The 25,369-nt window shown below is 40.5% G+C and overlaps 1 protein-coding gene across 1 annotated transcript in view; it reads left to right on the forward strand.

Annotated features, from left to right (window-relative positions):
* Positions 1 to 24,738, forward strand: part of ARSJ (arylsulfatase family member J) — a 44,729-nt gene extending 19,991 nt beyond the window's left edge. The window contains exon 2 of the mRNA XM_086464323.1: positions 23,337 to 24,738. Coding sequence (XP_086320449.1) covers positions 23,337 to 24,738 — 1,402 coding nt within the window. The remainder of the gene's footprint in view (positions 1 to 23,336) is intronic.
* Positions 24,739 to 25,369: the final 631 nt, after the last annotated feature.

Raw genomic sequence — 25,369 nt, forward strand, 5'->3', positions numbered from 1 at the left:
CCAATTTGAAAGTGAAAATAATGGAATACTGAATGCCAAGTAAAGTTTCGGTATCTAGAAAAAGGTTAGCAAGGGAGACATAAAGTTTTCGTTTTCTCTACTACCATTCTTCTATGGAAAATATATTTGCTGTCTCACTTGAACTTTCAGTCTTCTGGCAACAAGTGTACATGGCCATAGTAGTTGGCTTAAAAAAAAAAAAAAGTGTACACCCTTGTCTAGCCTAATTCCCTTGGCTTGCATGTGGGAAATCTTGAATTTAGCAAATGGAACAAGCGTAGTCTGAATCTGGTCTGTTTGCTAGCAGTTGATAAGTTGTGTCAAAACAGTCCCGCGTACTTGGAATTCAACTCTGCACATTTTTGAAGGAAACATTTGCAAATATTACCACTCTGCAAAAGTGTCTGAAACAGTTGGTGCTGGTACAACACTGGCCAGGCAGGAATGGAATTAAAATATTTTCCCTCCGCCGTCTGCTCTAGGCTTATCAGCTGCTAATGCCGTACAGAAACTCTGTCTGTCTATAGTATGCTGATCCAAACCAAAAATATTTTCCTGCATAAACAGTTTTCAAAGAAATCTTTCAGCAGTTTGGGCTCTAACAACCATGCTTTAATTGCAGTCAGCTTGTCTCACCCCGAAACCTCCAATGCATCAAAATCTTCTGCCCTTCCCAATTAATAACTTAACATCAATTGCATTGACATGAATGGAAATACTCCAGGCTTACAGTGGTCCAGTGCAGACTAGCTAGTGACTTCATATTGGAAAGTATTCAAATTCTGAGTCTAAATGAACTAGACACAGAGCATATATTTAACTTCACATCCTTTAAAAGTATACTCAAATATTTTATGCAAATAGCCCAAATGCTGCAGACTTCGTATCATAAATTTCAATCATTTCTTTTAGGAAACCTGAGCAAAGGAAAGAGATCACATGGAAATGAATTCTAGAAATGTTTACTGTAAATATAATTCAGTATATAAATAAATATCTTATTTTAGAGGTTCTTGTGTTTCAAAAATGTAAATTTTTATGTTCTTTATTTCATTCTTTTTGCCAAAGACAACCAGTGACTATACTCCCACCCCTGTGCTGGGTGTATGGCTCATGCTGAGTCAATGTATGTAACTCGTGTGGGAAAGTGTGCTTCATGTTTTCCTCTGCGTTCCCATTCTGTCGAGCGAGTGATGCTCAGTCAGCGTCAGGGACTAGAAGCGCAACATGCTCAGCCCGTATCACCTCCTGTCGTGGCAATGTCCTCTCCATGCCTGCAGAAAGATGGGAAAAAAAAGGGTGATATACGACCATATCGCAGATATTTACATTTTCTGCACTTATTATGATTCTTCAAATGCTCAGGACAGCCTTAAAAAGCTGGTCAAGAGCCAGAGATACGGTGCGGTATGTAGATAATGTCAAGTACACGGGCCCATCTCTTGCGTAGTACTCACAGGGAACAAAGCAAATGACCTTAGCCAGAGATAAAACTGCATCCGTCTCCAGAGCTGAAGTCCCAATTAGATGATTCACTAACTTTCTTAATTGTTAATGACTGCACTCTTCCTAGTATTTGGTGTACATTTCGGAAGCATCATTTGGTGTACTTTTACATTAATATATCTGTGTTTTGTTAGCTAGATGAACCTAAATTTATGAGCCCCTGAAGCTGTTATTTACCAGATTTTTACTATACACACACATGGTTTTGCCATGGTTAATGAAAAAGAGGTGACATTAAAATGGAAATACTTTGTTAAACGTAAAATGTCATTCCCTTGTAGCTATAATTTGATATACTGTTTAGAAATAACAATGTGATTTTTCTTAAATTAGTTGTTTAGTTAAACAAATCTAAATAAACCCGGACAGTCCATTTAGGTAAGTGGTAGGCACTTGAAGACAGGTAATACACAAAAACCAGAGAAATGCACACACACAAACACACAAAAAAACTGAATGCTGCTTAACTGTGTGTCACCTCCTGTTTTCTGTGCCCTGTTGGGACTGAGGATCCTGGTGAAAAAAGCGAGTGTTCTGAGTTTGTGTGGTCCGACCGGAGACTGGAATGCCAGAAAACATGATGGGGAGAGAACAGATTGCTTCCCTTCACTGACATAGATGATTTAACCTATTTACAGCACACAGTCGTTAGTCTTTAAGATCACAGGCTGTGTGTGTTTGCTGATACCACTTTGCTTCTAAATTTGCACCTCATCCATTCATTATTTAAGGAAGTGAGGAAAGCAAGAAACCATGTCTTAATTTGTGTAGGTGGATGGTAATGCAAGAGCCAGCGAAGCAAGAGGACAACCTGCGGCTGAGCCAAGAGCAAAACTTTTTCTAGGAGGGAGAACGTGCTGCCATCCTTGTGCTGCCTGTGCTTATGCAGGGCAAGAGAGCCCCAGCAGCACCAATACACTGGTTGGTGATGCAGGTAAAGGGGAGAACTAGGAACGATGAGCCTGACTTCCCCCTCTTTCTGTCCATCTTTGTCATAACCTGCTCTCCCACCCTGAACTTCTGCTAGGAATTTTTGAAAGCTATTTTCGGAGGGCTAAAGGACGAGAAATCCAATATGTGTAATTGTCATCACAGATGTTGGAGACGGTCACTGAACCATGGCAACTGCAGCTACTTCTTTGGAGGAGCTTTGGCCCTCCATAGCTCTTGCTGTCAGAGGATTTTGTACAGCTTCAGAGGCATTAATAAGGTTGGCCTCTCAATGCTCTGTGAGAGGAGGATAATTAAATTAGTATTCTGGTCTGAGATAATGAAGAGCTGTGATGGGCAAATGCATTTCAGTTTAGCTGTGTGGCTTAAGATACTTTCGCCTTGCTCAAATCTGTCCTCTTTCCGAAGTCAGATGTTACTGCCCGGATGCCGGAGGGAGCAAAAGTGAAGGTAATTTTTGCTTTGCCAGCTCAGCCTACAGTCTGGGGTATTAGCTTCAACTATCACTGAGGCTAGGTTTCTGCTAGGACCACGGCGAATTTTCTCTGGGGTGGGCAACCTCTGAGAGAGGGTAGAGAGAATAAGATCTCAAGAGGATGCCACGATTTATTAAAGAGTCGGAGTCCTATGTAATTTATCCTATGTCTCAAGGGAAGTTTGAGACAAATCAACAGAGAGATTCCACCTTTCCTGAATCTGTATTTTGCTTCTTTAGCTGGCAGTTTTCTTTAGGAGGGAAAACTGCAAGGTGCAGGCATAGTGTTCCATTTTTTCAGTTTCTTTCTAGAAAGTAAACTACCTGCAGGTAATAAAATGCCATCAAACACTTGTTAAACAAGCAGCTGAACATGGCCATAATTGGGAAGAATTTTGAAGTAGGAGTTATTGAGTCAGGAGAAGTGGAATTTTGTAAGCACATTCCTGAGGGAGTGAGTGGGAGAAATCGTTCTTTCTGGGGAGAACATGAAAGAGTGAATATGCATTTTTGGGGTTTTATTAAAAGGTATAGTAAGCTTTGTGTGATTCTAGATGTTCAGCAATCGATCTTGTCCATCTATAGGCTAATCAATAGTCACACACTTGTAATTTTTAACATTGTGAGATTGTTGTTTTGTTTCATTTTTGCTGTCTAAGTAACACACCTTGGAAATTGTGGATTCAAGGAGAGAATGAGAATTTTCTGGGGTTTTTTCCATGCCAAGAGAAGATAGCAAAAAAAAAAAAAAAAGGTTTTTTGTCATCAGAAAAGCAGAAGAAAAACAGGTGGATGAGCAAAATACAGTCGTTTTTATTTTGTTCGCTCCAGGATTCTGTTTCTTACCACCAGAATATTTGCAACTATAGTAGTGGTTGCTTAAATCACAGTCTGAACTGTGCATTCCTTGATTGAACGCCTGTTTTGCCATTTATGTCCTTCAGACGTAGTAAAGCTAGAGGTATTTATTTTTCTTCTGAGATTTGGAAAGTCTCCCACCTTGTACTGATGCATGAGACCAAGAGAAAACAAGAGTTTCAGGTGGTGGTGGTCTGTCTTTTTTTTTTTTTTTTTTTTTCTTTTCCCCTTTCCCCAAAAGACATAACAAACTCTTGACTTCTCATGTTAAAGAACTTGGTTTTGAGACCATGATCGGAATCAGGAACTGAATGCAGGAACTTGACCCTGTCTGTCCAATATCCCATTAAAGCTGCTGCACTATTCTTTGACTCGGAGACTGAGTCTGCAGAGCAATAGAGTTCTCACCTGCAGTGTAGCTCGAGACCCTGTTCAGTGGAGGTGTGAAAAAGAGCAACTGGTAGAGATGTAGGCTTCTTCAGATCTCGGGCCACAGTGCTAATGATAAAGGCTGATGTGTCTGTCTTCTAGGACACTTTCCAGTTTAAACTTTTGGTAGTATTGTTTCCAGTAAAAGGTTGGGTTTCGCTGGCTTTTCTAATGAATTTTTTTTTGATGGCAATATCATTTCACCAGAAAGCTGACCAGGTATAATTACTCTGACTTTCAAAAGTGCTTTTAGTGCGCTGGAGCAGTCTAATATGCAGTGGAAAAAGGTAGCAATGTGAATATCCATCCTGACTGTCTATAGGCTATTTGTAATGTGGGAATCCTGTAGAAGATGCACTGAATTCCTGAAGCCTTGCCAAGGGCTAAATAGGTGAACTCGGGCAAAGCAGTGACATTCATGGAGAAGAAAACCATATGAACCAGAGCAGAGGGAAAAATCAGAACTTCTCATAGGTAAGTCTGTGAAGCTCATGTTAGTTTAGTCCCAGTGATCCCAGTAAAGAACCCCAGCAACCCAGGCTTTTATTCCAGCATGTAAAATCCTTAAATGTACCTGATGCAAAGGATATTTATATGCTCAGAAGGAATACCGGTGAGAGGTTTTTCTGGAACAAATGAAATAAGAAGGAGGTTTGTTCATAAGCAAGTGCTCTAAATCGTAGTGAAAGTAATGTCTTGAGTTCAATTGAGAGACAGTTGGAACAGCTATTTCAGATCCTGTACAGGGAATCTCAGAAGGAAAGTAGGTATTTCCTTGTCAAACCAATCATGCTAGCTTAGATTGTAGACTTGCAATTGACTGTAATTTCCAGCATGGTTTTTTTCCTTCATCTTACTGGGATGAGAATGAAGACAGATGGAAAAAAGTGGAGGGGGGAAGAAAAAGACTTTTTTTCTGAACTGGAAAAGTTTTGAGGATTCTAGAGAGCGTAGTTAATGCAGACGTATTTGGCTATGTTAGACTGAGAAACATCGATGGGCTGTATAAAATGCCTTGCATTAGATATTTATTTTTCCATAATACTGCAAAACCCTGTGCACTTTATGAAGCACTGAATGTTAGCCTGGAATAGCCTCCGAATGGCCTGTGCATCGCTGGCATCTATAATTCCAGACATGCAATAAGATACATAGACATATACAGCCATGTATTTATTTTTCTGGTGGAAATCAGGATTTACATTAATCCATACCGGAAGAGGAGATATTCTTCCCTGATTCCTTTTTTAATTGTGTCTTTGGGAGTGGCTAACTTAAGGTATGTAAAGAGTGAATTAAAAGCTGTTTGAGCTTCATTGCTTCTAATATATCAGAATACAATTGTCTCCACGCAACCTTGATATTACGTGGAAATTTATTGTCCTTCAAGTTGACTTATAGTGCTGGCAACACACAGAACTACTGTTGTGTGTTTTTTGTTGGTTTTTTTTTTTGACAGACGAGGATGATTAATTTCTTATAGCATGCAAGATACAATTTCAAAGAGGCAAATGAGAATCAGTCAATGGGTCAGAGAAACACAGTTCAAAGACCCATAGTTCATAAAATATTTATGTACTGTTATGAAAATAAAGGGGGAAAGGAGCTGATGTAACATACCAAGGAACTGAAGAGCCAGCGTAAAGCTTTCTTTCACATCCCACAACTGAACCTAACGTACATATTTCAATAGAAAGTGTGTCGAGCCATGGCTTTTCTGCAATGGTCCCAGAGTGTATGCCATTTCCAAATATAATAATTCAGTTCTTTGCTATTCTATTGTTCCTAGGCTGATGCATCATTTCCAAGCTATGCTCATCATGACCAAGTGCAGACAATTAGCTTGCCACAAGATCATTTTTCCTGCATAATGATGCAATCTGCAAATGAAAAAGGGGCAGGAGGGAAGCAACACCAGAAAACTTACTGGACAGTTTAAATTTGATTGATATTCCGAAAAAAACCCAAACAAACCACCCCCCACCCCCACCCCCCGCCCCACTCCACCGTCCAAAGCAGAAAAAAAATCTTAACTTCCAGGCAATAAAAGCCTGAGGAGTAATTACGTTGTCTGTTAGCTAGCTCATGGTGTCCTTTACACAGTTGTTACATATCGTCATGTCTAGGTTAGATGCTTTTCAAATTTGATTTTTAGATAAGTAGCTATTTGTTTTTAAAATACTGCAGTTACATAACAATACCTACTACTGGCTTTATGTCATTGGGTGATGTTAATAACTGGATCAAGCCCTAATGAAATCACTGAGTTCCACTCTGATTCTAATGTGGTTTCTGTGGATTTTTCATCTTTCCCTTCTTTATTTCATCTCCTTTCTTCCTAATATGGTGCAGCAGTCGCCATTCTTACCAGGAGAGATTGATGCAGTTTCCCCAAATGACCCTGTTGGTTAAGTAGATTATATCAGAAAGATAGAAGAAACTTCATTTTCCCAAGTCAGAGCCAAAATGGATGTTTAGCCCAGACTCTTAGCTTGCCAAGGAATGTGAGCTAAGGCTTTACAGATCTTTTGCTGCTATCCCATTTTGTTGCTGCTGACTCTTGAGCCACCTCTCTTGCGTTTTGATTTTGAACATGCATACGTAAGCCTGGTTTTGAAAAGCAGATGCTTGACTTTAACACAAATAAAAGCTAAGGATTTGGTCCTGCAATTCACAGAGTGCTGCTTGTGAAAAGCTGCGCATAAAATGAACTGTTGAAGAACTTTGCACTCATGCAGCCAGATCACCAGAATTTAAAATCTATTATGTGCTGAATATTGAACAAGTCAACTGGGACAGCTAGTGAAGAACTGGTGCATTTAGGCAGCGTGGTTAAGTTGCGGGGGCACATTTGCAGAACAAGTTGAAAATGTGTTTTATAGTGTGTACCCACTCTTGTGAGAAACCTGGTTAATTGAGCCTTGATAAGCGCGTTGCTCTCAGACAGTGTTTGCAAAGTTGGCAATGACTCAAGTTGTACATAATTAGGAAATGCCATACAAGAAGTTTCAGGTTTTGGTTAATGTAGATGGATAAAAATCTGTAGGGAAAATTGTCAAGACACAAACTTGATCTAGTTTGTAGTTGAAAATCGGTTCGCATCATGCATCCAACTATGTCCTTTCTTGCTTTTCTAACCTTTCCTTGTGTGAGGCTGCCTTTTTTAAGAACTTGTTTTCCACCTCTGGGGCGCTGAAACTAATTGTGGACTTTTCTTATGCCATTGTAGAGCCCCAGGCTGAGAGTAGGAAGACCGGGACTCCTTCTAGCAGTTTATGCCTTTGGTGCTGGGTTACATCTGCGAGATGCTTCATTTTTCCCTATCTCAGAGTGCCTATAGTTAAAATAGAGATATTGATTTATCTATTTTGTGAGGCGCTTTGAGAGTGAAAAGGAAAAGCTGTGTAAATGAGTTATATGTTGTTATTACTAACAGGAAAATATAGATAAGAATTTTGTTACTGAGTTAGCTGACAGGCTCCCCGAAGGGTTTACAGCTTCTTTTGAGCTCCTTCCCTCCTATGTGACCCATTAGAGCTACACTGAGAAGACAGATTTGTTTAGAGAATGGAAAAGTCTCCTATAAACAAAGCTGAACAGATGTGATGTTCTGATATTCGGCAGTTTTATTAACATCTTCGCGTTCTCCCAAATGAAGATAGCTCTGTGGTATTGTCACAACTCATCAGCTCTGTGTGGTATTGTACAGTCATAATGCAGACAATACTATACAATGTCAGCAAATTACTGTGCATGTGTTCAGTTGTGCTGTTTTTTCTCCTCCTTTAACTCTCTTGGCTCCTGAATCGGAAGGAAATCTGCCTTCTCATTCATGGCAGATAGGAAGCATGCCTGATTCATCTTTCTTCTCCTTCCCTTTTTTCACTTTACAATCCCTACAATTCTCATATTCCTCTCCCCACACAGACAGAATGTTGAAAATAGCAAGAACAGACTCTAAATTATGCTGCTTCCTTTATTTGGCATTACACCATTTTGTTAATTTCGGCATTATTACCGTGAATATTAACCACTGAAATCCATAATTTTGCAACCTTGACAGGATATAAGCAATTTGGGAGCCACAAGGTATTTGTCACTGATTGAGTAATGTTCCACGTAGTTAATTGCGCTTGAAAAGGAGTGATGGGTTATGGTCTTACTGTCGTCATTTTCAACAAATGCTTGGCTCCTACAAGAAACTCTAAGGTTGCAAATCAAATGTGTGGGAGTTGCTTTTCTGTGATGATGATAATTTTGGTTTACCAAAACCTCTGAGAAATCAGAGTATGCCCTTTTAATTTCCCTTTTGCAAAAGAAAAAGGGGGGAGGACTACATCATTCATGTATTTACTGATATGATACACAGTTCTACTGGGACAAGAGTCAAAATAGAGAACAATTTACTGATGTCCTTTGTCAAAGTAAGCATTTTGGACAGTGTACATACTTTCTCCTAATAAAAAAGCTGCCGTGCTACTCTAAGAACCTAGATGTCATATTAGACCTCCCCATGCACGCACAAGTAGATGTAAGTTTGTACCCACCTTAAAAATGCAGTTGCCCTGGCTGGAGTGCAAGGGTTACAGAAAAATCTTGAAGGACCAGATTTTTTTTTTTAAAGGAAACATAACAAGGCAGATTGGGAATCAGTGGTCTTGTTTTAGTTGCTATAACTTGTAGTGATTTCATGGAGATTTAGGGACAGGTTTTTGAGAATCCCATTAGGCACCAATTTGTGTCTTTAGCTGTAAAAACATTTCTAGAGTGTTTTCTGAAATTCTTGTGATGTTGCAAAGACTGGAAGTGCACTTAAGCATCAGTTCGAGAACAGGCAGTTGTTTAAATCCATCCCCTTCAAGAAAGCTCTTCTGTCTCTAAGGAATTTAAGTAGGTGTGGAAGGTCTGTCCATACAAAGGAATCTTCCGGAGTCAGAGCACTATATCTATTTAATGAAACAAACATGTTGATAAATGCTGAATATGTTTCCCTTTCTCCTGAACAACTAATGTTTCTCAAAGCATCACTACTACCTTTTGGTTTTAAAAGGGGTTTATTTCTTACGGCTCCAAAAGAAATCTTTGAAAAAGTAAATGTCTTGCATTCTAAAAGATCGCAGTTTAAATTACTTCAGTTTTTCTTAATTGTTTTTAATTTTCAATATTATGTTGATTTTGTCTTTCTACTGTTGAAGTTAGTGATGGAAATTCATGGTCTATGACAATATATGCAATCAATTAGTAACACAACACCATAATTTGTGCTAATTCTTTCTGTATAGTTCACATGGGTGGGATGTAGTGAACTCAAGAATAAGAACAGCATACAGCTGCATGAGAGAAATATGAATGTATGAGCATCTTTTGGTTTGACTGTAGAACAAAACAGGTTACTATCAAGTGTTCATCTGATAGTGACCCATTTGAGTGCCTTAGATATAGAAAAGGTAGCTGGGTCTAAAGTACCAAAATAAGAGACCTGAACTAGGGCCCTGTGAAGTTGGTTGAAAACTTCATCCTTAGTTTTGATGTCTGAATCAGGCTGATAATCCCAACCATCTCTGCCAAGTTACTCTTTGCCCTGAAGTTCTTTCATAGTATAGTATAAAATATTCTACATATAGAATAGTATACCTCCTATCTCAATACGAGTGATCTACATTTTCAAGAGAGTATCTGTCCTTAAATCACTTATCACAAGCTATGTGATGCTAATGCCACTCTATTAAACCAATGTTTTCAGGCAGGAGGGAAAAAGCCCCACAGAAGACAGGTGTACAATGTGGAAGGTATCAATACATAGGTTCCATGAATGTACTAGGATTTAATTGTTTAATCTATTGAACGCATACTGCCAGAACTGTGTGTGTGTGTGTCCAATTTACACCTCACTTATGCTTATCCAACTCACTCCATTACATGAGTCATTCTTGCGGTATTTTGTCTGGGATCAAAATCACCTACTAATATCTTAAACAAGGCATGGTTTCATTAATATGTTAACATTTTATAGCAAATATTTTATGTATGCTTTGCCTGGTTTTAGACATAATTGCTATACATGTAAGAGACATGGTTTCTAGATTTTTGTTGGGCTAACAATGATTAGGCACCTGTTTCCATTCACCCCCTATCTTATACTCCATTTTATTTCCAGGCCTATTGCACTGCAGCCTCAGTTTCTGTTAGGCTTTTGGATGCTCCCACAATGCAAATGGGAAAGCAAGATGTGACTGAGGAGCAGTACAAATGAGAAATTACTGATCGTTAGAAAGGATTAGAGAGTGCAGCAGTGACATCCAGGATAGCACTACTTGTTTTGCTAAGCCGGATTTAGGAGGGAAATAAAGAAGCATTTATCCAAATCACTTCATTATTCAGTCACATGGAGACCTAGAAAGAGACGTGCTGTTAACCTCGGTCCCTCATTAACTCTAGTTCGTCCTCTTCTGTGGTGTAGGAGACTGAAGGGGGGGGGGAATGTATAGCAGGATGGTGGGGAGGGGGCTTTGTGGTGCCCCACGCCCTGGCATCTTGCAACCATTAAATGCGTGGGCTGCCATTAATTACCGAAACGGAGAGCTTTCTGATTACACTGCGCTCCTGCTCCGCATAGCAGCCTTAATTTTTCCTAGCCTTTCCCTAATTTGGACAAAGCACAAAGGCAGCAACTTGAATCTGGTACGGAAGCAGAAAACAGCCTCATAAAGTACCAAGCTCCTGGCATTACGCTGCCTCGTCACGACTGAAGGTAGCTGTGGGAGCTGAATCTCAGTCAGGGGCATTTTAGTAGTTGCTTCTGTTCCAAGGCGTGGGTTGCAGCGACTTGGGCACGGTACCTGCTGAAGTTGGTTTGTTCCTTTTGAGTTCCAACATATGCGGCTTTTAAGAAAGAAAGAGATGACCGCAAAAGAATTCAGTTTGTCTACGTACTTTTATTGCTTTATAGAAATTTGAAAATCCCTAAACTAAGAAGAACATCATGCTTCGAATACAGGCATTTTACTTTCCTTTTTATGCCATATTATACAGTATGTAATATCTGATGTGTTAAAAATTGTCACATAAGTGACTGACAGTCTTGAAACACTGCTCCCCACTCGTTCCTTCCTTTGCTACAAAAGCACACCTACATCTACATCCACTCAGATAACGGCAGCGAAAGCATTTCATTTCCATGTTGAATCCCTCCTGTGAATAAACAAAGATGTTTCGTTTCCCGATGTTGTCAATCACGAACCTTTCATCTGGGACCCAAATGAATGAATAAAGTACTTCAGTATCTTAATACGTTATTTCTTTGGGAACTGCCCAGAGTGCCTTCAACATCAGCCATTGTCTTAAAACAGGACTTGCATGTTGTGGTCAGTTCTGAAAAATGAATTTTAATACCATATTTCTCAAGTGAATTGGGAAGCAGAAAAGAAAATCCAGTAGCTCTAACAACGGTCTGAATTTAATGAGGAAAAGGATCTACTTCAGTAGCCAGCAATACGTGACGGTTCGTACATAACTGCTGGTAATCATTGTAAATAAGTAGATGCTTGTAAGTGCTGAGTTTTAACAAATGCGGTTACAAACTGGGTTTTATCATCAGGGTGAGGCTGCATTGCATACTGCCAATGCGTTTTATCAGAAGACTAAAAAGCCCGTTTTGAGCGTTAGCTGTGTTGTACAATGGACATGGTACCATCCCTGCTTAAAGGAATGAGGAACACAAAAGGCTAAGAAACTAATCTGAAGGTGTCAGAAGGACGGAAGAATTAGAGGTCAGCTGCAATGCTCGGGCTAAAAACTATGCAGAACCCAGAAGAAAACGTGTCTCTTGGCTCCCAGCCCTCTCTTTCAAGTCAAGGTTATTCCTTTCGCTAATGATTCAGTGCCACTGCTGTTACCAGTAAATGTTAGCCCAGAAAACCATCTAAGTCATTGAAAAGTCAAAATGCATTTTTTTCTTCAACCCAGATAAAGCTGTTCTTCGTATTATCAGGGCTGTAGCTTTTCTTGGGAAATGACTTCAGTGCTAGGAGAAGCTCTGGAGTGGCATGGAACAATTTCTGGCTTGTGTCTGTCCCAGGATACCTGTAGAGACAGCAGCGAAGGGCATTGTTCTCTTGCTGACAAGATTCCCGGTGTCAAAGATCTTAAACAGGCGGTGTCTGGGTGGGCGTTGCAGTCTGTGTAAAAGTTACAAGTGACATTGCTTAAGTGGATTGCGCGCGCTCGCTTTTTCAGTTTTTGGGTAGCAGTATATAATTTAATATGCAACTGACGTGTCAGCAGTATCAGTTACAAGTGTCTAGAAAAGGGTAATTAAGCTTTAAACATAACTGCTCACCTATATCACATTGCAGGATATCCTGCTACGTTGAATTGCTGTGTGGTAGATGGGAGATGAAGGAAGAGATAATCGTTTCCTTTTGATGCAAATGTGCATGTTATGTGGTAGACTGCATTAAGTAGAACAAATAGAATAGCAAAGTTGAGATGAAAATAATCATCCAAGAGTATTTCTTAATTAATCAGCATTCACAATGAATCCCTACACTAGAAAAGGGGTTTCGTGCATTAATTCAGGGACTCATTTTGGCATTTTGATGGCACTGAGCAAAAATTTATCTAAAAGAGTGTTCAATTGAAGTTGATGGCATTGATCCTTCTATTTAAGTAGCTACATGTTGATTAAGGGGCCTAGAATCCGTTCTCTCTCTTGTAATAGGTGCTTTGAGACAGTTGAGCTTGAGACATACCACAGAGCAGGCTAATAGGAGTATTATAAATACTGAAGAGATGTTGTGGTCATTACCGCTTGATGAGCATACTCTCAAAAATAATTTATCTCTAATTTTAAATTAGGGTCTTAAAGACTACTCTAAGGTTTAAACAGAAACTTAATGGCCTATGGTACACTTAAGCTCAATAAAGCAATGAAACGATGACATTCTGCAATGTCACATTGAAATGGCACGTTTATGTAGTTTTTCAGTGGTTAACAGAAAATTACAGCTTTCACAAAGTTTGGATGTTGTGTGAAAGTATCCAAAACATGTGAGATGTCCCTGAAACTCCAAATAATCCTGATTTTTTTCTATGTCATAATATTATTTAATTATAAAGCAATTACCGCTCTGAAATGATATATAAAACCGTGATATGGTAGTTGTTAACCTATATTTTACATCTTGTCATTTTGTCCTTTGTCATCCTTACTGTGAATTCAAGGTCATTTACGGCATTTATTGATGTAGTCTCTAAGTACTGGATATATGAATAATACATAAGGACAATATTAATTCAGGAATAGTAATAAATGGTCAAAATGGGTCAAAATTAAAGTGTGAGGTAAGAAAATAACTGTTTGGCTGCTACCTTAAGGACTGCTATCAAGTATGTCATTTGTATGAAATATGTCTTCTTGTGAAAGGCAACCATATAATGAATATCTTTCACATCCCTTAGGTGCATTCACTGAATAAATTCATCTTATATAAAGATGAACTAATTTTCCTAAACTGTCACAGAATTATGAGTTTCAGCCTTGAGATTTTTAGCTGAAAAATATTTCACACTTGCACGTGGCAATTTTTTTTTATTATTTTTTTTTTCTGGTCATGTAAAAATGCCTGTGTTATTAGCAATTAATGTATTCTTTTAGGCAGAATGCTTCAACGAGACATGTTTAAATTTACTCCATCTGTAAGAATGACTGCTCCAGGACATTAATAGTATCTGAGCTGGTATTCTCTCCAGCACACCAATGAACACACAGGTTAAAACGAAGGCCACTTTTACACACTTTCAGTGCTCAGGAGTTAGGTGCTGTAGCACAGAGAACAACCTTTACAAACGGGTACATGCCTTGTCCATGTTCTGACACGCTGGTCCTGCTCCAGCTGCATGCAGAGCTCGCAGCAGGGTCTGCAGACCGCTTTTTGAAGTGCCCGAGGGGGAAATTCTTCTGTGTGCCAATTTATGGCTTTTAGACTCCACTTATCTCATTTTCTTCTGTTTTTCCTCCCGTAAAAATGACTGAAGCAGGACTAAAAAAATCACCTCTTGCTAATGAATTGGTTTTCCTTTGCCATTTGCTTGCCCTAACTTCAGAGAAGTATGCAGGGATGGTCTGTTTATGGGAGCTTCTCTTGCGAGTGTAGCTGAACTCTCAGCAGTGCATTTCTTTTCTCTGTAACATGATGATCAGGTGTAATATCCGATGGGATCTGGTTTTGCTGAGAGCCCAGAATTTGATGGCAGTGTCTGGATTTTTGGTTGGCATGCAAAGCATTTAGTCGAATTGTTTTCTTTTCATGTCACTTACATGTAGACAAGAAACTGAGAGCGCTGATCATGCAATCACGCTTTTTTTCCCCCTTTTTTCTAGGTGAATAACATTCGGTAATAAAGTTGGAAACGTTGTGCTCTGTTTCCACAGCTGCAGCAAACTGGGAGCAAAGAAAACAATAGCTGCATATACACATATGCATTCCAGCTGCTGCCGACTCCCACGTTCTCCTTTATCCTTTTTGTCCTCCCATTTGGGCAGATAAATTGTCTCGGTGACAGGAAAGGTTAGTAGCGGATATGCTGCTAGTTTAATAATGTTTTGTAAGAAATGGGAATTAGTGTATGAAAATAGTAATTACAACTTAATTTGTGAGGTGATTTAAAGTTGAAATTTCTGCTTGAGTTTCATTGTACGACACTTCTTTTTCCCTGCACTAGCTGCCCCTTGCAACCAGGGAGAGTAACCCCGAGGAAACGCAGATAAAGCTTTCTGTTTCTTTTCTCTCCCAGCTTGGTTCCACAGTCATCTAGTTTTCCTTTAGAGCTGGCAACTCTAGAGGCAAGTTTCTTTCCTGCTGTTCACCAAGCTCTGCCTCACTCCTGGGGTGACAGTTGTGTTATGAGTAGTTGGGAAGATAAAAGAGTAGAGCTGGTGCATGTCCTTGAGATGCAAAATTGGTCAGAATTTAGAGCCACAAAGAGGAACATTTTTCTGGCTTGGCTCTCCAGCTTTTGAGCAGCAGGGTCCGTCACTGTCCTGGTGCTTCTGAGCCACCGCAGGGTGTTCACTGGAAGTCCCTCTGGTTCTTGCTATTGATAAATGTTTATTTTTATTAATGTAGCTCTGGGTGGCATTTCTAGGTGCCGGATGATAAAATTACATTAGCAGTGTAAGCGATATAGTGGTGTAAGGACATTATTCAAATGACCGAATGTCAGGGCTTGCGTGAGATCAGAATTTCCAAATGATTCTGAGATTGTGTTAATGCATCAAAATCCAAATGGCATTTGTTTAAACAAGGATACCTCAACTCCTGTAGGTCCTTGGAAAAAGGTAATTGGAACAAAAATGGTAACATTATTAGTCCATTAATAAATCACTACTTCTTTTTTTTCTTTTCCTGTGTTTGATGGAAGAGCCTTCCTTAGCTGGTTTAAAAACACAAAAAAACCATTACCACCCCCCAAAAACTTGAAGGTAGGGCAAGATTCAGAATCTTTCAAGTGAAAGGTTTGCAGTAGCAGTGCCAGAGTGATAAAATAGTAAATAATTTGAGTTAGACCTTCTATGTAAACACTTGGTTTAAAAATGGACTTTTTTCTGCTCTGATTTATAAGCACATAGAAATTCAAGGAATACAGCTGAAGATGAAATGAATGTGTGTGTGTGTCCGTGTGTGAAAACTTCACTTTCATCTTACGTGGGCCCACACAATGAAAGTCTGCAAAGGTTTGGAGTTCATATTTAGCCTTTCGTGTTGCATTTGCTTCTCTGATCCATCTACATCCATAAACCGCCTTTCCCACCAAAATCTTAAAGTTATAAGCTAGAAGATAAAAATGGTTAAATGATAGATTCATAGAGTTTTTTCTGGCATGCGTTTAACATTGACAGAAGACTTGAGCAGAGAAAATGTTCCGAGGGGCCTGTTCAGATTCACTGAGGCTTCCCTGCCTCTATTCCTCTGTTTCTTTCCCAAGAAAAGCAGGAAACCTGAGGCAGTGACATGCACCCAGGGCTCATGCCAGCGTGCATTCAGTCGGTTGAATAGTTGAGAACCAGGACCATGGAGACTAGAGGGATTGTGCCTCCCTCAGAAAAGGGACGGTCTTTGCCTCCCTCAAATTGCTAAAAAAATTAAGCGGTGTTGGTCAGGCTGTGGCGCAGTATTCTGCATGTCACTTGCTGCTCCTTTGAACCCTCCAGCCATAACTCATAGCCCAGTGAAGAACTGCCCCCATACGGTGGTAGTAGATCTTTGCTCCTCTTGTTTCTACAAGGCGATTTTCTTCCGCAAGTCATACACCCAGCCAGCTCAGAGAAGTAACTCCCTAGCTATAGCACCATTTGCATGTATCAATAAAAGTATTTCACATCTAATTCAGACCACTGGGACAATATTGTAGATACTCAGAACATCGTACCCACAATCTTAAGCAGGTAGAAAAATGGGCAGCACAAGCCAATACATCCTTTCTACCCTTAATTTATATTGTTCAGCAAAAGGGTACGTTTTGTGACAGATCGTGTTCTAACGCAGAATGTTTCCTTCGCTCCTTAGTGTTGTTCAGAATTTTAACCAGGACAAAATGCTGCATGGCTGACTTGAGAGTTATTTCCATACTTACAGCATCATTCATGTTCATGGCACAACCTTTGATTGCTTACCTTGGTCCTGTTTCAGCCAACTACCTGGCTGAAATCACATTCTTATTTAAACTATATGTTGGACTGAAGCCTTAGCTGTAACTTTGCTTTGGAACCCAGCATCTGGAATTTAGGGCAGAAAAAGACCACTCTCCTCTGCGCTGCTGCGTAGCTGCTATTTTTTGAAAGATGAACTGTAACTTGTATAGTATAGGCTCAAGGCTCCTCAGGATTGTTTCTGAGAAGACTATATTGCATGAAACCCAAAACTTTAATGCCAACACTTGGAAAGTGTATGACATGGACTAGTGCACAGTTGCCATAGACCATCAGTACTGAAGAGATGTGACTGATGGAGTTTAGCTAGCCTGGTCTCGTTTAGAACGGACACTCAAACTCGCTACCCTAACAAATGCTGAGACACTTACCGCCTGCTTTTGCTCTCATGGGAGCGTGGTAAGTGGAAATTAGCAAAGGCAAGACTTGTCATCTGTCTCTACGTTAGGAAAAGACTGGAAATAAGAGAGACATGAATATTTAGAAAATATTTTGCTTATCAGTAAATTTACTTAACACCAAACGAGAAAGCACTGTGGCTACAGGCTATGGCTTTCATTGTCATCAGTCTGAAGGGACTATGCATTGATACTCGCCGACTGCTTTGCAGCAATTCATGTCAGGCTGTGATAGGTTTATTTGCATCTCATTTAAACCAGCTTAGCTCTATCTCTCTGCTCCAGTGTCTCCGGTATCAACCTGCCCCTTTTCCAGCTTTACTCGCTCATCTGAGTTTTAAAAACCTTAGCAGATTCAGCATAAAACATTTAGTTTTTGTGGCAAATATTTCTGAATGCAAAATCATTTTTGTCTGATTCTTTCATGTCGGTCCATATCTGATCAGGAACTTTGCATCTCTCTGCCATGCTCTTTACCAGCCTGTTCAGAGGGCTGAAAGCAGAAGAGCTTCCAGGCAGCTTCTGCTTCCCTCGCAAGCATCTTACAGAGTTCAAAACAACTTCGAGGTAAATGAGAGTAAACATATCTGCCCAAAGCAACAGCTTTTTTTCAAACAACCAGGGTTTGTGGACTCCATGATAAAGCCTCAGTCCACTATAAAGAAGTCTTTATTATATGGTTTCTCTTACTGGTCATCAAGTCCTGCTTCTAATGATTTGCTGGCAGCAAGTGGGATATTGGGGTTTTTTTCTTCCCATTAACTTGGACCTCTGAGGACTGGGAACCTCCAAGCAAAAAATGTCACCAATTTCTATATTCTTTACTCCTCTGGAATAGCTATATTTCTAGCTGTTGTGTTATACAAAGGGTTTCAGGTAAGATGTCAAAGCCTGTTCTTTAGCAGTCCCTACTTTATAGACTAGTTTCTACTTGCTGGGTTTTATTGTTTTTAACAAGGAAATGCGTAATGATCAATAATGATCCCTATAATTAATGTAGCATGCATACCTCAGTGCTATCGCTCTTTTTGCACCTCCTTCTGGCAAATAATTAGGGTTTTTAAAATTTAAAATATTCTTTTCTAAATGCTAGGCTAGAGTTTATTATTTTAAAAATTGAGAAAAATTTTTCGACATATCCTGAGCTACACAAGCATCATAAAAATACATTTTTCCACTGTACTGACTAGAACTGTGCTAGCAAAAGTTCCTGAAATTAGAAGCTGCCCTTCTTTGTTAATCTTCAGTGAGCCTTGAAAGAATCTCATTTTGAAGACAATTAATGCAGTATTTTAAGATTATGAAAGCTTAAAATCAATAGTTTTGTAGATGCACGTTACAAAATTAGAAACATCCCAGCTTCTTTCTCAGTGCAGAACCCACCCTGAAGTTAAGGGGGAAAACACTCAATAGAAAACTCTTTAGGGAAACTTTCTTTAAGGAAAACTGTTTTGGCCTACATATGTTTATGACTGCAGAAACACCATGGGGATGTGAGGCATGCCAGGAGAATCTCTTCTACTATGCAAACCTTAAGCCTTGCTCTCTGCTTCAGGGGAATAGTAGTGAAAATGTGCAAAGATTACTGTCATTGATCCACTTCTCTACTTTGATTTGCTCTCCAGATGCGAACTGGGAAACTAATTTAGCTTTACTGAGGACATCAGAAAGGGGAAATTAACCCTCCAAACGTTAGTGCATTCCTCAAGCTCAGGTCAAATTGACTTTAGTGTCTAGGTGGTGATTTACATCCCCAAAGACTCTGGCACTTGAATGTACAGTTGGCCTTTAACAACTTAATGGTCTCTGCACCTCAAGACTGAAGGTAGGAGTAATGTGAAAGCCACTGGCTTAGCTTTGTGTCTTTCTGGAGTAAAACAGGAAGGGAAATCATGTTGGAAAGCAGTATCATGAGCTCAAACTCAGGATGGAGGATTGATTTGTTTATTTATTTATTTAGAGAAACCTCTAAAATATTTCTCTCAGCATCCAAGAAACAAAGGACCTATGAAGTCATCAAGATACTCCCACTGGGAGTCCATTGCTTTAAAGTTTCCACTACAAACAAGTAAACAAAGCGGTGTAGCAGTCAACTAGCATTAAACAGCTGCCTTAGCTGGAACAGTTACCACAGTGTTTTTACTGTAAACATCCAAACAACTTCCACGCTAGTGAAATAGAAATAGGAGTAGAAAATGCGCAAAGAAGAGCCGTCCCCATGTAGTGAGGATAAATTAATTTTCAATGTCCGTATTATTGGCTGAACATTTCACGTAAATTTGACTTAGTTCCCTGTTCTGCAAATTTCAAATTTCAAGTATCTCATATAGAGACAGCCATGATCTAGAAACTTGGAGGGGTAGGGAGAAAGAGAGAATAGTACATGCGTATAAAGTATTCACAAGTCTTCAACCTCTATACTTTATACAGAATATTATCAATCTACCATCTTTACGTAAACACTGTCCATAAAGGTCAAAGTCTAAAAGACTGTGAGATTAGATTCTGTGGCCTGTCAGCATTTGCTTGTATTTAGCTGGTTACTAGTGTTGTACTTATCATAATGAATTCCAGACTATTCATGATCATAATTTGCTTTCTGCATTTGGGATTAAATTAAATCAGTTTATTCTAAAGAATTAGCTAATCTTGTGGTAGAAAGTGATGAAATCTATAGAACGTATTTTCACAGACGTTTCGTGGCAGTTAGTGAGCTCTTGAGTTTATCCTCTAGATAAAATCAGCATCTGCCTCTTATTTCCTTAACGTTTTGCCTCGTTTGGGTTTTTCTTCTCTTGCGCAGTCTAAATACAGTTTCAAAACAGTAATGTTGAGACACTTTTCCTACTGCTATTAATGCCATTTCCTTCCATATAATCACTGTCTTTTGCTCAGATTACTTCGTTTTCCCATGAATGGTCTGCAACTCCTTTGAAAGCAAAATACTTTCACTGAAAAGTAATATCGGCACATAATGGATCAATTAGGAAGGCATGTGGCACAGAAACGTGAACAAATCTTGACCATTTTTGTAACAGCAAAGAATATTCTGATAATTAGAGATTGATATTCCTTTGAAACGTTTCTACAGTTGAAATATGTTTACTTAAAATTGATTATTTTGCGGATCCCTTTTTAATGCCTATCTATTTGTATATGCGCGTATATGTATATTCAGAAGCATAGCTATGCCATAAATAGCCTACACACACACATATGGGAAACACACCGAAGTCTGCTGACAAAAGACAGCCGCAGAGAATGGAAGCAGGGCTGCTGTACGTGCGTTGTAGCCGGCGCATTGCATAGCGTACCGAGGGCGCTGCTGAAATAACATGCATTGCTGTTTGCCGGATATTTTCCTAAGAAGAGTAAGTGTAACTGAGGCTTGATGGGTTTTTGGTCGCCTATTTGTCAGATTAACAGTGTAGGAATTTCATGCTTGGATATATAATTGAAAAGCCCTAGCTGGGGATTCTGCGTGTTGTTTATGAATTCTTTATGAGAATTAACTTTGTATGAATATCATACTTTCTGTGTAGGCTTTGTCAGGAGGCAAATCGGTTTGCAATGTGTTGCAAATTCTGTGGCCTGTTCCCCCCAGGCTCAGCTTCTGTGTCAAGGAGAAGGGTGGAAGGATCTCTATTACAACAGCATCGCTTTAGAGAAAATTCTGACTTCCAGCAAAATTGGCTTATCAGGGGAGGAACTGCCCGGCTGGGATTGGGGTTGATCTCAAGATAGAGGAGGCCGGCAGCGTTCAAGCAAGCAGAAGCTATTTACTGAAATAGCGGGGTGGGGGCAAGGATTTTGTTTGTTGGATCAAATAAGGGGAATTTAATGAAAGAGTTTAACAAGGCGGAGGAAAGAGAAAGAGAAGGAAATGAAATGTCTTGTGAGCATAGTTCCCTGAGGACTCTCAAAGATGGAGTGAGCTGAAGTATGGGGCAGTGCCGTTACGCAGCGTGGTTTCCTTACGACGGTTTACCTGTTTTAAAAGGAGAAGAATATTATACTTGAATCATGGGAAAGATGTGGGTATTTGCGTGTGCGTGACATTTCTTTTACAAAAGCAAAGTGTGGATCCCAGAAACCCATGATTCTGAGACTACTGAAGTATCTCCTGTGTCAGCACCAGCTTGTGTGTTTGGGGACAATTGGATGGCAGGGCTCCAGGTCCACAAACTGGTAACGGAAACAGTGGTCTGAAAAGAGAGACAAAGAAAAGCAGCAGTGCTGCAGTGTACTGAGTACAGGCTAGCCTGAAGCAGGGGAGTGCAACACCCAAAGCTTCTGCAATAAATTAGTTAGACTAGAGCTTCTGATTCTGTGGAAGTAAGTTCAAGAATAAAATGGGAGTTACACAATTATTACAGATTGGCAGGAATTAAACATCTATGGTGCCTTCTAAGATCTTGGCCAGGAAGACACCATATAAAAGCAGACTTTAAGTTATTTATGGACAGGCAGAGCCTCATGTTTTTAATTTTCTAGACAGCTCAGGAGGCCAAACAGATTGGCAATACTAGCAGAATGTGTCAGGAAGTCCTGACTCCTACTACCACAAATTAATAAAAAAGCGTTTGGGGGGGAACATTCACAGTATCGGTGGACCTAGCTGTTCTATTCATGACTGAGAATTTAATCTGTTCTCACACTTGGGGAGAAGTCTTCTTTGGTTTACAGTGTGCTGTTACATTTTATTTTTTAGTGTAAAACTGATATAAACGGATTTGTCCTTGATTTTTGGTACTTACTACTGCCCATGCTGAATTCATTTTCTAATCATATGGAGGCCATATGTATTCTTTACACATAGGCTGTACCGCACTGCAGAATTTATTATCCTATCCTTTAAATATACTGCTGTTATATGCTCGAAGTCCAGCATATTTATATGCTGTAGATACTTTTAGCACTAGCAAATTATGAGGCATTGTAAAATTTGTATTTGTCCACATAATTTTCTATAATCGTTGTTAAATGGGGCCACATGTAAGCTTTCTGTGGAGGAAAAAGAAGGTACCCCAAAATATCTGTGCTCCTGTATATATAGGTATTTTGACTAGCTGCATTCATGGAAAGAAACACTTCATCGAACAGCTAGGTGAGGATAGAAAAAGACTGCGGAACGAGAGATGCAGTCATGAAATGATTGCTTCCTTTCGAGTGATCGCGCATAAACCTCTTTCGCCGTAACTGCTTACACATCCTTGAGTTTTGGCCAGGGTACTTGCTGTCCACACATACTCATCCCTCTTACTCAGGAGATAAATGCCAGAGCGTGGGACTGTAGGTGTCCCAGGAGAGAGCAGAGCCAGGCCCCACCATGTGCGCACTGACCACCAACTCAGTCGTTATAACATTGGTACTGACTGCGCCAAGTCATAGCCCATACGCGTATTGTGTGATGGGCGGCCAGGAGTCCAACTGTTGGGCTTTCGGTGTTGCGCAGGCCATGAGAGCCGGTTCCCAGTCAGTGCTGTGGTACTTGTTCAGGCTCAGAAAAAGCAACACAATCGTTCTGCTTCCTAGGGTTCGTATCACACAGAAGGGATGCCGCAAAGGTCTGTGAGTTTGACTGCTAGCTTTAAAATCGTAGAGCCCAGATAATGGTTCACAGGCAGCACGTTGCCGCTGGGAGCCTTTGACATTGCTCACAGCTACGAGGAAATTAGAACATTAAAAGTGAGGCCAGCAGGGAGAGAAGCGTGTGATGCTGCTGCGTCCTGTTTCTTGTTCAGTATTGTTGCCCACTGGCCAAAGGAGGTGGGGGAGCCGCTCTTAAACGCTTGTGAAGCGAAACAGATGCCGTTCTCCTCTTTCAGCAGATTTACTAGAATGACCTCGTTAGTTCTTGACATATGCGCTTCAAAATATTTCCAGAGAAAGTTGCTGCGTGCATAGGAATATTTTCTGTCACAGTTATGCGCATGGGTGTCCATGTGTAAGGGCCTGAGCTTTTCTTCTCCCTGCCCCTGCCTGATGCCTGTTTCCTCCCTGCCTCCAGGTACCAGATACACACCGGCCTTCAGCACTCCATTATACGGCCAACCCAGCCCAACTGCTTACCTCTGGATAACGTCACGCTACCTCAGAAGCTGAAGGAGGTCGGTTATTCAACACACATGGTTGGCAAATGGCACTTGGGCTTTTACCGCAGAGAATGCATGCCCACGCAGAGAGGATTTGACACTTTCTTTGGCTCGCTCTTAGGCAGCGGCGACTATTACACTCACTTCAAATGTGACAGCCCTGGGATATGTGGCTATGACCTGTATGAGAACGACAACGCAGCCTGGGATCATGACAACGGCATCTACTCGACGCAGATGTACACACAAAAAGTACAACAAATCTTAGCCTCTCACAACCCCAGGAAACCTATATTCTTATATATTGCTTACCAAGCTGTTCATTCGCCTCTTCAGGCGCCAGGCAAGTATTTTGAACATTATCGATCAATAAATAACATCAACAGGCGAAGGTATGCTGCGATGCTAGCTTGTTTGGATGAAGCCATAAACAACGTAACCCTTGCTTTAAAGAAGCACGGTTACTACGAGAATAGCATTATCATATATTCTTCAGATAATGGTGGGCAGCCAATGGCCGGAGGAAGTAATTGGCCTCTCCGAGGAAGCAAAGGGACCTATTGGGAAGGAGGTATCCGTGCTGTTGGGTTTGTCCATAGCCCCCTTCTGAAAAACAAAGGGTCGGTGTGTAAGGAACTTGTGCACATCACAGACTGGTTCCCCACTTTGATCACACTGGCAGAAGGGCAGATCGATGAAGAGATCCAGCTGGATGGCTATGATATATGGGAAACCATTAGCGAGGGCAGACGCTCTCCACGGGTGGACATCTTGCACAACATTGACCCGATTTACACCAAAGCCAAAAATGGGTCCTGGGCAGCTGGCTATGGGATCTGGAACACTGCGATTCAGTCTGCCATCAGAGTGAATCACTGGAAACTACTGACGGGAAATCCGGGATACAGTGACTGGGTACCTCCACAGGCCTTCAGCAACGCTGGCCCCAACCGCTGGCACAACGAACGTGTTTCTTGGTCAGCTGGCAAAACAGTGTGGCTCTTCAACATAACCGCCGATCCGTACGAGCGAGTGGACCTCTCTGCCAGGTACCCAGATGTAGTGAAGCAGTTGTTGCGGAGGCTTTCACAGTTTAATAAGACAGCGGTTCCTGTTCGATACCCACCTAAGGACCCTCGGAGTAACCCGAAGCTGAATGGAGGAGTCTGGGGTCCCTGGTTTAAGGAGGACGACAAGAAAAAGAAATCAGATAAAAGTAAAGGTGCAAATAAGCAAAAGAAGAACAAGAACAAGAAAAAAGCAAATCGGAAGAAAGGGCAATCATTACATTGCCGTTCACGTCTTGCTGGTGGATAGACTAAGCACCCTCTTTTGCCAAGTCTCAGTCAGCTTGGCCCAACTTTCCTGGACTTCTGACAGAATATAGTAGAAATGCTAGCTCTGCACTATGGGTGAAAGTTGTCATCTTTTAATTTTTTTCTCTGATTTCACCAGCACAAGATGTCTCAGCACTCTGCCTCCAGTGAGCGTAAACACCCACGTGACAAACTTTCTCCTGTACGGGATGAATGGTGCTCACCCATCACAGCTACATTCCAGATAACAACGGCGATAACACCTAATTTCAGGAAACTCATTTTTGATGGACAAATGGTGATTCCTTGTCTAAATTAGTTGGAATATTTGAAGAGTATGGAGATGTTAATGGCAGATGTTCTCAAACTGACAGATGATTCATAGAGAGAAAGGAAAAACAAAACTTGAGAACCTCTGTGGGTCAGAAAGTGTTAGTCACCAAACTGACATTTTTTGATACAACACAGCAAAAACATGAAGCCATCAGAGTAACGTTTTAGAGGTGCTGGGGAGGGGGGCATGATAGGTGGAAAGCTGCTTTAAATTAGACTTTGTCTGTCTTACATAAATCAGAAATATTTTTAAGATTTCCTAGATGTGCTAGGCTCCCCCCATTTGAAGTAAAACCAGA

This window comes from Leptosomus discolor, chromosome 4, assembly GCF_034619465.1.
Source record: "Leptosomus discolor isolate bLepDis1 chromosome 4, bLepDis1.hap2, whole genome shotgun sequence".
Taxonomy (NCBI): Eukaryota; Metazoa; Chordata; class Aves; order Leptosomiformes; family Leptosomidae; genus Leptosomus; species Leptosomus discolor.